The sequence below is a fragment of the Gossypium hirsutum genome, chromosome A08, assembly GCF_007990345.1.
Source record: "Gossypium hirsutum isolate 1008001.06 chromosome A08, Gossypium_hirsutum_v2.1, whole genome shotgun sequence".
NCBI lineage: Eukaryota > Viridiplantae > Streptophyta > Magnoliopsida > Malvales > Malvaceae > Gossypium > Gossypium hirsutum.
In genome coordinates, this window is record NC_053431.1 from 75,087,022 (window position 1) to 75,101,473 (window position 14,452).

General features: G+C 33.2%; 1 protein-coding gene across 1 annotated transcript; it reads left to right on the top strand.

Annotated features, from left to right (window-relative positions):
* Positions 1–11,111: 11,111 nt before the first annotated feature.
* LOC107920372 (ubiquitin-conjugating enzyme E2 10) lies at positions 11,112–14,017 on the top strand. Its single transcript, XM_016850103.2, has 5 exons — positions 11,112–11,241; positions 11,371–11,450; positions 12,160–12,287; positions 13,321–13,425; positions 13,699–14,017. Exons 2-5 carry the CDS (start codon positions 11,381–11,383, stop codon positions 13,840–13,842), a joined length of 447 nt encoding a protein of 148 aa, XP_016705592.1. The 5' UTR covers positions 11,112–11,241; positions 11,371–11,380; the 3' UTR covers positions 13,843–14,017.
* The last annotated feature ends 435 nt before the right edge of the window (positions 14,018–14,452 follow it).

A 14,452-nucleotide genomic window follows, 5' to 3' on the forward strand; every position in this document is an offset into this window, starting at 1 on the left:
GTCTAATTGATTCATTTAAATTATCATTCAATAAAATTGCCCAAAGCTATGAAATAGACTATGTTTAAGACATATGTAATTGTATGGAACAAGCATTACCATCATTTATCATTAATATTTATGTATCAAAATAACAACAAATTACAACCTAGATACATGTCATTTTCAAAAAAGAAAATACATCACGTCGTATTTGAGTTTGGGATTGACTTGGATGCTGAGTCGTTTTCACTTCTGTACCTAACCTGCGCACAGAAACAAACCGTACACTTAGTATGCACTCAGTGGTATTTCTATAAACCCATACTTAAACCAATTATTAGCTCATATCCATTTTGACTATAAAACCTTATTTACATAAAAATAGTTAATTTCTTAACTCTTCCTCGATAAAGTATATTATTCTAATCATATTTAATCAGTAACAATCAATTATTCAATATAGTAATTTAGTCATTCAGTAACTATCAATTATTCAGTACAGTAGTTTACCCCTATTAACATAACTTGGACCTAGATGGATACACGGATCCAACAAACACACCAATATGGCACTTAGTGCCTCATCGGCTTTGCCAAAGTAAATAGTAACAGTACGTCACACAAGGTGCCTCATCGACTCGAAGTCAAAGTAACAGTATGACACTTATAGTGCCCCATCGACTCAAGGTCGAAGTATCCCTGAACACTTCCAATCCTATGGCATGCCAATTATATCCGACTCAGTCCGATACAGTTAATAGGGTATTCAATTCATTTCTCAATTCATAATAATTAATCATTTCAATATCTATTTCACAATAATCACAAATTCACATACATTCAATTCAATATCAAACACTAATACTTACCTTAATATCTTTCCATACACATATAATAATAATAACAATAATTTAAATGTTAAGTTCGGTTTGTAGGAATACAAACTGTAATTCTCGGATTACTCTTCGTCAACCTTCTCTTTTCCTTTCTTTGTCAATGTCTCAAGTTCTTTGTTAGCAATTAAAGCTTAAAGCTCCCAAACCCTAGTTTCTCCTTTTATTTTCTTTCTTTCTTTTCTTTCCTCTGTTTCGAAATGCTTCTGTTGTTCTTTCTTTCTTTCTTTTTTCTTTATTTATTTCATTTCTTTTATTCTTTTACTTTATTAACTTAATAATAATAATAATAATAATAATAATAATATATCTTATTTAGTAACAAATATATATTACAATTGGACACACATATATTTTACACTTGCCTATTATCATCACCATCCAATTATCCTTATTTTATTTATTTTATATAATTTAATATTTTAATATAATAAAAATCTTTTTACTTAAGTAAAAATTAATTAAATAAATATATTACAAATGTATAAATATATGCATTACACTTGTATAATTTAATCACCATACATTTGTCTTTATTTTAATTTATTTTTAATAATAATAATAATCATAATTTAATAATATAAATTATAATTTGATAGAATAATAATAATAATGATAAATAATAAATATCTATTTAATAACAAATATATGTATCACAAATGTAAACATATGTATTTTACATTTGTACATTATCATCACCATCCACTTGCCATAATTTCAATTTATTTATCATATAAAAAATCTTATAATATAATTATTTTAAATTAATTTAACATAATTTATATCTAAATAATTAATTATATAAAATTAAAATATAACATAAAAATCTTAGATTTTTATTACATATATGCCGCCTCGTTTCTTGTTAATGGCTTTATTGTCATTTTAATCCTTTTTTATTTTCTACTAATCTATAATTCAACTTTTACCCCTTATTCAATCTAGTCCTTTTTACTATTTTCTCTAAATTGAGCTAATTTCACTTAGTTAAAGCCTAATTGAACACACTACTAGACTCACAATATTTCTAATAATTACTTACGAACCCATTTTCTTAAGACGGAGGCTTGATAATGTACTTTTCTGATGCCCGTGAATTTTGGGTCATTATATTTCTCCCTCTTAATAAATTTCGTCCTCGAAATTTACCTGAAAAGAGGTGGGGATACTGTGATCTCATAGTCTCTTCTGATTCCCAAGTTGCTTCTTCAATATTATGACTTTTCCATAATACTTTCACTAAAGGAACTCGTTTATTAAGCAATTCCTTTACCTCTTAAGCCAATATCTTAACCGATTCTTCTTCATATGATAGATCAGGTCGAATTTCAATATCCTCTATAGAAATAATATGAGAAGGATCAAATCGATATCTTCTGAGCATAGAAACATGAAAAACATCATGAATCTTTTGCAATTCTAGAGGCAAAGCCAGAAGATATGCACTTGGTCCAACTCTCTCAATAATCTCATATGGCCTAAAAAAACGAGGACTTTGTTTTCCTTTTCGACCGAACCTCATAATTTTCTTCCAAGGTGAAACTTTTAGAAATACCTTATCACCAACCGTGTACTCAATTTCTCTACGTTTTAGATCTGCATATGATTTATGCCTGTCAAAAGCTGTCTTCAACCTTTCTCGAATCTTATTAATAGTATCTTCTATTTCTTGAATCAATTCTGGTCCAATCACTTTCCTCTCATTCAATTCTGTCCAACACACTGGTGACACAACTTCAACCATATAAAGCTTCATACAAAATCGGGCCATAAAATTTCATCTAATTTAAAACCAATTGTACACAAGCATATTGTCCCTTATACGGGCCTACGAGGCCTAAAACATACATTGGGTGTAGTTCGAGACTAAACCGAGAACTTTCAAAACTTTTACAACACTTAGAAAATTTTCTTATTTTAGAGGGTCACATGCCCGTGTGGCTTGGGACACACTCGTGTCCTTAGCCCATGTAACTTTCTGTTTATTACGTCATCAACATAATAGGGTCACACGGCCAAGTCACACGCCCGTGTGCTAGGCTGTGTGGTGAATTAAATTTTTCATGAATTTTCATAAATAAGGTGCAGACTTCACACGGCCTGGGCACATGCCCATGTCCTAAAGCTGTGTTTCTCACACGGTCGAGACACACAGTCGTGTCTCTGCCCGTGTGTTTACTACTGGACTTTCTGTTTTACCTAATAAGGGTGTAGGGGACACACGGCCGAATCACACACCCGTGGGGCAGACACACGGCCTAGACACATGCCCGTGTGCTTACTCGTGTGGACAACTTTAAGGCTATTTTTCAAGCCAATTGCCACCCTTATTTGCACAAACACATACATGACTTCAAGGGCACTTGACATGGATAATTGAGCACTTAAACATACACAAACAAAACATGATTATGACATTATCATGTTAGCTTATACATGCATAAGACACCATACTTTATCAAGCCCACCTTACCAATTCTCACTTAAGTCATGGTTATCATCATATTTAACAAATCACAATTACATCTTCAAGCATTCATAGTCACAACACATCTCATCACATACACACAACCACTAACCACATCACAATTGCATGGGCACATGTATGCTTGAATAAATAGGCTTACGACCCCATAATCATTATAAGCCATATCTCATGGCCTTATACAAAATGAATCAAATATCATCATAAGCCAACACATTTGACTAAACCAATATGGCATATAACAAAAAGACCAAGTCCCTATACATGCCATACTCAAAATGTTGAGACTAACTATACCCAAATGTCTAATTGATAGTGTGATCGTGTCTCTGGCGTCCTTTGATCCCCGAGGTAGCTTGGCAATACTATAATAAATGGAAAAGAGAGGGGAGTAAGCATAAAGCTTAGTAAGTTCACATGCAAATAAATAGCAACATAATCATGAATATTTTACAATTAACATAACATAATATACATATATGTCATCATAGCTTCATAGGCATAACTTATTCATTTTCAATCTTACCAAAAGTTTATCACATACCGAGCTCATTCATATGAGTTTTTCGTACATACCTGTACCAACTTTTAACACATTCTCATAATTCCTCATCATTGACTTACTTGTCGAATATCCCACTGATTTACTCATTGAACACTTGGAATACTATTAGATACATGGAAAGCTTGCACATGGTGCTTCATACGTAGCCACATGCTACCTCATATTACATATCACACATTGCTTGCTCTCGAGCTATTCACAAGATTGCTCACACAAGTTGACAGTCAGGATGTAACTACACGGGCTGCTCATACAAACTGACAGGTACCCGCAACACATGCCGGGCTACCCAGCCACCGGTAGACGTACAAGACCAGCACCCGGATCATATTACATACATCACATAATCTCATGAGCTCAAAATCACATAATTCCTAGTGACATGTCACTCATATCCTAATCCATTTCTAAGGTTCAAACGGGATTTTCTCGATGTCACATCTTCGTCGAACTCGTTCACAATGTTATTCTCATTGACCATAATAATGTTCATACATTCATTATAACAATTAAATGTAGAAATTCATTCATTAATAAAGTATTAAAACATGATACAATATTGCATTATTTACACATGAACTTACCTCGGTACAAAAATAGTAAAAACGGATCTAATCGTCATACACCTTGTTTTTCCCCCGATCAAGGTTCGTTCCTCATTTTTCTTGCTCTATAATACCAAATTTAGATTCTTTAATACACACATTATTCATTTCAGTCCATAATTCATACTTTCATAAAATTATCTTTTTACCCCTAACTTTTCACATGTTTACAACTTAGTCCCTAGGCTCATAAAATGAAATGTGTCCATTTTCTTTGTCACCCAAGCCTAGCCAATCCTAACACATACTCATATCAGCCCATATTTCTCATTAAAACATACATCTTACTACTCATTTTACATCTTTTACAAGTAAGTCCTTTTTATGCATTTCCATCAAAAATCACTTAGTAAAAGATGTTAAACACACATCAAACTTTCATAATCTACCATGAAACATCAAAATACATGCATGCCACACATGGATAGATTTTTGAAGATGAACCCTAGCTTAAATAAATGGTAGAAATAGCTAGATCGGTTGATGACAACTTCAAAAATACAAAGAACATTAAAAACGGGGCTAGGATGCACTTACTATTGATCTTGAAAGGACGAACAAAACCCTAGCTATGACTCCTTAGAAATTTCGGCAATAGGGGAGGAAGATGGACACAATTTGTGACAGTCCTAAATTGACCCTAGTCGGAAAGTGGTTTCGGGACCACTAAACCGAGTCATAAAAATAATTGACCGTCATATTTGATGCTTATTATATGTATATATGCATGTGTGAAAATTTCATGTTTGAATTTTGTTAATTGTAAGTGAATTTTATTAAATAGGACTTATGTGAGAAAATTTAGAATGTGCTAGGCAAATGTAAAGTGGCCTATTTATGCATGTTGCAAATAATTGTACTTGCATGCCAAATTAACCAAAAACCAAGATGGTGGCCGGCCATGCTATGGGTTAAAGCCTATTATAAACATTTTGTGTTAGTGTTTTATGTTAGAAATAATAAAATAAAAGGTTAGTAATAAAGTAATGAAAAGGAAATTGGTGATGAAAACAAAGTTCTCTCTTTGTTGTTCAACTTGGCCGAATAGAAGAAACAAAGGAGGGGAAGAATTTCGGTCACTTGAATCCTTAGAGAGGTTAGTATATTGTGTTAAATTTGTGAAATGTTTACTTGTTTTAGGTAAATTATCATGGTTCTTGCTTAGCCCATGCTAAAATTTTCACTAATGATGGGTGAATGGAGCCTTCGGCTATGGTTATAAAGGAAGGAATTTTGATTGTTTTACTTGAATTTTGATGATGAATGTATTGAGGAAAGAACTTGGTCTTTCTAAAAATATGAATGGTTAAAGCTTATACTAGTAATAGCCGAATTAAAGAATGCTTGATGTCTTGAGTAATATGTTGTTCATGTTATTTGGATGAGAAATGGTAGTTAGGTGAAGTAGCGTCTAGCAAATGAGCACATATGTGTATTAGTTGCTAAATGGAGAAAAATCGGCTAACAAGTGTGTACTAAGGCCGAATATGATTTTGAATATTATTGAGTAATGTATGTGTTTTGAATTGATGGAATGGAGAGGATGCTTTAATTGTGTTATGAACAATTATATGTTAAATTAAGGTTTGCTAAGTTAGCTATTAAGGTGAAGTGCAAATGTTAGTATTTGATTACTAGTGTATATATGTGTATTAGCCGAGTTTTGAACTTGAAACAAAATGGTATTTAGTCAATACAAGTAACCATATTTGTAGAATGTATTAAGTATATAATCGGCCTCAACATAGACATGCATATTCGGCCACATGAATGAATACATAGATTGATGTTGTACGTTCAGCTATAGGTAAGCATATTGATGGCTTTATCTTGATTTAGAAAATTGGCTAAAGGAGAATATTGGCTAATATGTTGAATTTGATTCATGATTTCATACATATATGACTCTAATGCCTAATATATATGGGCTAAGTACCTTGAATTTCTCTTTGATGTTCAAAATGATTAAATCAATTTATTTGTTAAATTAAGCTCAAGAGCAAAGGGGAACTAAATCCGATAAAGGAAATGAAAAGGTGATCGAATAGCCGTTGAAATCGTTCGACAACATCCGAGGTAAGTCTTTGAGTAATGGAACGTAGTTTATGATTTGATTAAGTTATGACGTATAAGCATAACAAATAAACGGTGATATAATGACTCTATTTGAATTATATGTCGAGATAATTAGTTTATACTTATGACGGGTAGCCGAATGTGCATAGAGATCATGTCATAAAGCAAATCCAATCATGCTCTTTGTATGTGGCTATTGAACCGAAAATGGGAATGGTTGACAAGTGTCTTGTGTTTGAGTTCTAGTGATGAAAATGAAATATAGATGTGATATGATTTATTGATATATGTGCATGAATATTCGGATGGTAACCGGGCTAAGTCCCGAAGGCATTTGTGCTAGTGACTAATTCCGGGCTAAGTCCCGAAGGCATTTGTGCGAGTTACTATATCCGGGCTAAGTCCCGAAGGCATTTGTGCGAGTTACTATATCCGGGCTAAGTCCCGAAGGCATTTGGGTGAGTTACTATATCCGGGCTAAGTCCCGAAGGCATTTGAGTGAGTAGCTATATCCGGCTAAATCCCGAAGGTACTTGGTCTGGGAATGAGCGATCTTGCTATAATACTTTCAATTAATACGCTCGTAAAATCCCAACGATGAGGTATGTTTCGTATATGCATTGGAATAGTTGATTCCTTTTAAATAGTATTCGCTCAATCGATTAACAAGCTTCCGGCCTTTAGCCAAGTTGATTCCTTATGTATGAATATAAGGGTTGGAAATGTGAAGTAGGTATGATTTTGAGAATATGTGTATATGAAATTATTCGTTTAGTCATATGAATGCTATACTTCAGTTGTGCATGATTTCATTACTCAAACTTACTAAGCATTAAATGCTTATTCCGTTGCTTTGATTCTCTGTTTTATAGATTTTGCTCGTCAGCTATCGGACTCGGGAGTGTTAAAGTCGAAGTCGCCCACACTATCAAAGCCCTTTTGGTACTCTTTTAGTTGAACTCTGATAATGGCATGTATAGGACTGCCCTTTGTTGTTAGTCAAGTACCTTTGGTAATGTATATATTTGGATAGCCATGCGAAAATGGCTTATATATATATTGAGCATAGCATTATAATCATTTTGTATGTTGTTCATTGAGTGGTATGGAAATGTTTGGTAACGATTAGCCATTGTAATGGTTAATCACGATCATTTTGGTGCTATGTATGACAAAATTCTAGTTGATCCATGGAAAACCATGAAATAGGTAAAGTTTACCTTAAAAATAGATGCTGACAGCAGCAGTGATGTGGATTTGAAAAATCGCTAAAAATAGTAGGAATGGAATTAAATAGTGAATAAATTATGTAATCGAACCTTGATGAATCTATTTTCATATGAAAGTAACGAAATGATCATATGAGCCGTATTTCATGAGATGTTTAAGTTTTCGTGAAACAGGGCCAGAGAGATTTCTGGATCCTCTGTTCTGAATTTGGAAATTCACTATAAATTAATCAGGGATAATTAGAAGTCATGCCCTATATGTACAGATTCCTTTTCGAGTCTAGTTTCTTTAGAAATAAACGGCATAAGTATTGAAGCCCTGTACAGGGAGATATCTAAATCGTAATGCATGAAGGTCAGAGTAGTCGAACCCTGAAACAGGGGAGACTTTAACTAATAAACTGTACTAATTGGCCTGATCAAAAATTCTAGAAAAAAAATTTGTAGATGGATATATGAGTCTAGTTTCAGGAAAATTTTACGGAATCAGTTTTCGAGTTTTGGAACTCGAGATATGATTTTTAAGGTGACAGTGACGCAGTTAGCCAGCTTGTCTGGAAATTTTAAAATGAACTGTATAAATAATTAAATTAAGTCCGTTAACACCTCGTGTCTGACTCCGGCGACGGTCTCGGGTACGGGGCGTTACACAATTTTTGACTTATTTTCCCTTTTTATTCTTTTATTAACCAAATAACAAAAATACCCTTAAGGCCTTTCTTTCAAATTTTTCCTATTCATGCCCATTTTTGTCCAAAAATATGGAAATTGGTCAAATTCTATTTAAGGACCTCTAATTAATAATCCATGGCAATTTCATGCTTAAAGCTTCTAGAACTCACATTTTGCAACTTTTGCAATTTAGTCCTAAATGTAAAATTGGACACTTTATCAATAAAATTTCTTCATAAAATTTTCTCACAAGCATGAAATCATATCATAGACCTCATAAAAATCATAAAATAATTATTTCTATTTGGGTTTGTGGTTTCGAAACCACTATTTCGACGAGACCCAAAATTAGGATGTTACACATAATGTTTCCCACTAAAGAAAATTTAGTTCTAATGTAACGAGACTAACAATTGAAATCTAACTATTTGCCAAGCAGTCCATCAAATTCATTAATTTACACTAGAACCCGTTTAAACAAAAAGTTTTTCTAATTTAATACCCATAATTGCCATGGCACCTAAACTTTAACATTTCCATGAGTGGCAATTCGATTGTACTGCCATGGCCTTCTTAAGAGAATATGGCTAGCATTCATAGAAGCCATATCACATAGGACTTCATCTTTATATGTTCGCCCAATTTAAAAAGGCACATGAACTTGTTTTGTTACCTTCACTTCTCTTTAGTCATTCAACCAATTAAGTTTATAAGGTCATGGGTGATTTGTAATCGATAAGTTCAATTTCCCACCAATGTAGTGGAGGCCACATTTGCATAACTCCTTTCATCAATGATAGCATGACACACCTTTTTGTGAATCATGCATCATGTGTGAAAGAGATTCTCATGTTGTTCATTATCCACCATCCCTTATAAATTCAAATTTTGTTGAAAAGCAACCATGTTTCTATTATTAGAATATTCCACAATGTCTTCCTTCTCAATGAACTAGTTTTCATTAAACATCTCAAGGCATTGGAGAATGAATAGTAATAATGTCGTCCAAGAAAATGCGAGTGAAGCCCAAGGCCTAAGCCCAACCGGACCAAGTTTTTCACTTTCTAATTTCATTGCAATTGATAAAGAAAGGTACATCAAAGTTACCAACACATGCTCTATCTCATGCATTGCTTGATTCAAGCTTCATGCACTTACATGAAAACTATACAACTATTAGATACTAGTATAATACCCACATTCCACGCCGAGATTTTTATTTATATATTTAATAGAATTTATAATATTTTCGTTTTTTTTTACAAAAATAGAAGGTTAGGCCGTAAGAAAATGCAAACTTAAGAGACACAATATCGTCCATTAGTAATGCCAAGTCGATCACCTAGCAAAGTCTGAACTACTCTCCAAATGATAATTTGGTCATGGCATTATCACAAATATATTGAAGAAACTTTCATAATATATATTGAAGAAACACGTTACTAAGAAATGTATCAAAAAAAAAATTTAAACTTCTTAAAATTATTTTTTAAAAAAGAAGTAATAAGAGAAAATTGCATCGTGCAAAATTAGAGAATGGAGATATAGGTTCATGTACATGACTTGCCTCCGAACATATGTTATAGAAGAATTTGTATAATGATATTGTATCATGTATGCATGCTATGAAACAAATATTTAATAAGAGACCAACAAACGATTTTGTAATGATGAATGAGGTCTTTCTCTGGTAGCAAATCATCAACATAGACCAAGTTCTTTGATCTTGGCCTCTAAAATGGATGAAATTGATTTCATCTATTTAATTACAGTTTCAATAGGGAGAGCATTGAGAAATACTTGTTTTCAGGAAAGAACATTACATGTCCAGTTACAAAGCAAATTATTGCAGATTATGAGCTTACCCAAAATTATAGTATGAGGAGATTGCATCAATCTTGATGTATGATAAACGTTTCGCATTGAATCGAAAGGATCCCAACACCAAAGCCACCCACCCATCAACAAAGTGTGGATTATCAAGCTTCTTAACATGCCAAGTCACAACAATAATCAAATGTCTCAATAGTAGTTGACCGGTGATATTAAAATTCCTTTACAAAAAATTTAAAAGAGTATAAGTTGGGATTTATTGTTATACAAAGAAAAAAAAAAGTAATTGTGCCACCATCATGGACATCACAAAAGTTGTACTTAACGATGAAGTTATTTTGTGGAGAAAAAAATTTGAATCAAAAGCTTCCCATCAAAGGCTATATAGTTTAGCATGCTCTGGTATGGGTGCTAGGCACTTCTCCACCTATAATTGCATCAACATAAGTTCCTGAGGAAGATAACATAAATGGGAACATAACATTAGTTTATATTTATAGCAAATTGGAAGGCATATAAAACAATTGCCAATGAAGTTGAGGCCCAATTACATTGTTTTGTTGGATTTGGTTGAAGCCATCTCACAAGAAGTAAAAAAGAATACTGACATTAAAGACAAAAAATGATAAAATCTAATTATATATAGAATTAGTTTATAAGTCTAAATTATTTGTGTCCAAAAGAGGAAAATCTCTTAATAATATAGAATTGGATGAGGTCCACGAAGACAGCCAGCCAATGAGAAATTGACAAGTACAGCCCATTTCTTTTTTATTTAATTATTCATAACTCATTTTCGTGGACCTGTCTATTTAACTCTGGTTTTTTTTTTCTATGCTTTACTATTCTTCCGCTATTTGCAGCGACTAACAAACAATAGCGGGACGGGAGGATCTCTCAGGTATCTTTTTCTTCTTCTTAAATTTAAAATTATTTCGTGTTATCTTTGTTGAAGTTAAGGGCGATCTAGCTTGGATTTGATTTTTTTTTTCATATAAGTAACAAAAATCTGTTTTTTTTTCTTTTTTAGGGTTTAGGTGATGGCTTCAAAGCGGATATTGAAGGAGCTCAAGGATCTCCAGAAAGATCCTCCTACCTCTTGCAGCGCTGGTTCAATTTCATCTCTCTTTTCATCTGTTCCCTGCCCCGATTTGATTTTTTTTTCTTATGATCTTTCTCATAGTCATTATAGTCTTGTTTCCATTATATTCTCTCTCTTTTTTTTATTGTTCTCTTAAATTTTATCCTTTTTTCCGGTTACCTGCATCCTGTCTTTGTAAATCATGAGATGAGATCATTATTGCCGTATAATTGAATTTTGAGCTGTAAATAAAGGATCTATACTTATTATTAGGGGGTTTGGTTTTGAGGTTTAGCTTCATTGATTGAAATTGCTGTATGTTTCGTCCTTTTATTTTCTTCATTTTCAATTTTTAGGTTTTCATCATTGGATTCTGTTTGACGCAATATTGTCAAAACTTTTATTTTTCTTTTTAACGTCTTATTATACTCATTGGTTGCTGGGGATATCCTTTTCTTAAGTTGATACGTGGTCATAAGAAATTGTTGCTGTATAGCTGAAGTTGTATGAATATTCATATGATTACAATGTAATGCTATTGTCATCTATTGCAGATAGAAACTCGTAATTTCTGTTAAAGGTACTAAAATCATTTAGGAGTGCAACATCTTATATTTTTCTCAAAGGAAAATGTGAAAAAAGATTAGTATTTGATTGAGGAAAATATTTTCATTGGGTTACTTCCTAATTGGTTATTCCATCAAACTATTGTTTTACGTCTTTTTATTATTGATTAAGGCCCTGTTGCTGAAGACATGTTTCATTGGCAAGCAACTATTATGGGTCCTCCAGATAGCCCGTATGCCGGTGGGGTGTTTCTAGTCACCATTCATTTCCCTCCGGATTATCCATTTAAACCACCCAAGGTACTTTATTGTCTTAGTAATCTAATTCTCATTTGTTTCTTACTTTATTGTATATTGTGTACTTTTACCTTTATTGACTATATATTTATCTGCATTTGACTTGTCTTTTGCTTTTAAAACATACCACTTTGTGTCTTAAGTTTTTTCAAGAAAATTGAATGGCACTCCGTATACTGCAAGTTCATTATTTCAACATGTTAATTTTGCTTTTTTAACCATCTATAAAGTGTTGTAGACACGACTATTTTCTCCTCAGAAATCCAATACTGCTGTTGTCACAATGTGGTGAATTTCCCTACCTTTTTCCAATTTACATTTTAATTTTTTGAGGAATATGCATTAACATAACTGTTTAGAGCCTTCATATTATTTAGCTAATTCCTTACTGCAAATACTATGCCAACAAGTTGTCCTGACAGGGCAAGTGACTTGTGCGAACATTGCTTGGCATTGAAATGAGTAAACACTAATTCTACTTTATTTCTTTTTAGTTTTTATTTGCTTATTCTGTTACACAAGTTCTTTAATCTCCATAGGGCATCTATGCATGCTGGGTGTCTAACGGTTTGTTTGAGTGGGAGGCTACTGTTAGGTGGTTTTCAGTGCCAAAGTTTATGTGATCTATTGTTATTTTTGCATTTGTAAACAGTATCAGGTAAGCCATGTCTATTACATGCATTTAGATATTTAGTAATAGCTCCTCGGGTTTTCTATAATTTACTTTCTTGGTTAAACAAAATTACTGTCAATGGATGCTATGATAACAAAATTATAACCTTAATATGAGGACGGTAATGGTTCTCATTCGTTAATGATAAAATAGCATAAAGTTTATTTTCAGATAGAATTTATTTAATAGTAGTAACCAATGTGGTGTAGATACTTAATGCTTTTTTCTTCTGTAATGGCCTATATACATGCTTGTTTACCATTGATTCATGACCAACAAGTTTCTCTAGTAGTTTTGTTCAGCCAATCTTTTCCCCTTCTTTTACTATTCCTTTTAGCCTTTTTTATTTTTGCTCTCATTCAGGTTGCATTCAGGACAAAGGTATTTCACCCTAATATTAACAGCAACGGTAGCATTTGCCTTGATATTTTAAAGGAACAGTGGAGCCCTGCCCTCACCATATCCAAGGTTATTGTTCAATATTCCTAAGTCCTAATTGTCTTGAAGTATATACCTCTTTTAATTTGAACGTTATCTGTCAACCATTCTTCATAAAGCCGTTAAAAAAATTGCACCAGTTTAAAATCAGAAGGTTAAAAGCAAGCCTTTAAAATTTAGCGTTTCATCTACTGGCCAAGTTGTTTGCACCATCCAGTGACTCTGGTCTACAATAAGATTTTTTCTGTTATGTAACTTGTAAGGTGTGGGGATATGTTCTTATTTTATCTATTTTGATTCTAGGTGTTGCTGTCAATCTGCTCACTCCTGACGGATCCAAATCCTGATGACCCTTTGGTGCCGGAGATTGCCCACATGTACAAAACGGATAGGAACAAGTATGAGACAACCGCTCGGAGCTGGACCCGAAAATATGCTATGGGTTAAAGTGCTACTACGTATGTAATAGGAGGGCTTCATTCCCTGTGACTTTGGTCTTTAAATTAATTGTGTGATTTGTCTCCTCTTTACATACTGGACCTAGCCCTCCTTAAAAACACAATTTTCTTGTTAGTTGTTTGTATGAAAATTATGTTTCAAAACTTAAATCCCCTTTTCTTAATATCCTCATTGTTTTCAGTCTTACTTTGATTTTTCATTCGGAAAACGAACTAATCAGGTTCTGGTGGTATAACTTTGGCATCAGCCCACAAGCACCGGTAGGGATGGCGTAGTGTTGAAAGCAAGGCAGCTCAAAATATTTACCTTTATGGCAATGTTATTGTGGTTAACAAGACTTGTCCAAGCCGGAATCGATGGATTCCCAAATTGACAAAATAACATTCTGTTGGACTGTAGAAGTTAATTCTGATGGGCTTCCATTTGGTTGGTTCAGCCCATTCCATGGCTAGCCCAGCCAGTATGTTTGCTTAACGGATGCGCTCCTTTATGTTCATGTAATTATTAGATGCTACTGCAATTGCAACGCGGCAAACCGGTAGGTTAATATAAGAATGGAGTTGAGTTTAGTGGTACTTCAATTTAGTCTTTATATTGT

Coding starts and splice junctions, on each gene's coding strand:
- LOC107920372 (XM_016850103.2), top strand. CDS start 11,381: ATGGCTTCAAAGCGGATATTGAAGGAGCTCAAGGATCTCCAGAAAGAT. Junction 11,451..12,159: donor TCCTACCTCTTGCAGCGCTG/GTTCAATTTCAT, acceptor TTATTGATTAAG/GCCCTGTTGCTGAAGACATG. Junction 13,426..13,698: donor CTGCCCTCACCATATCCAAG/GTTATTGTTCAA, acceptor TTTTGATTCTAG/GTGTTGCTGTCAATCTGCTC.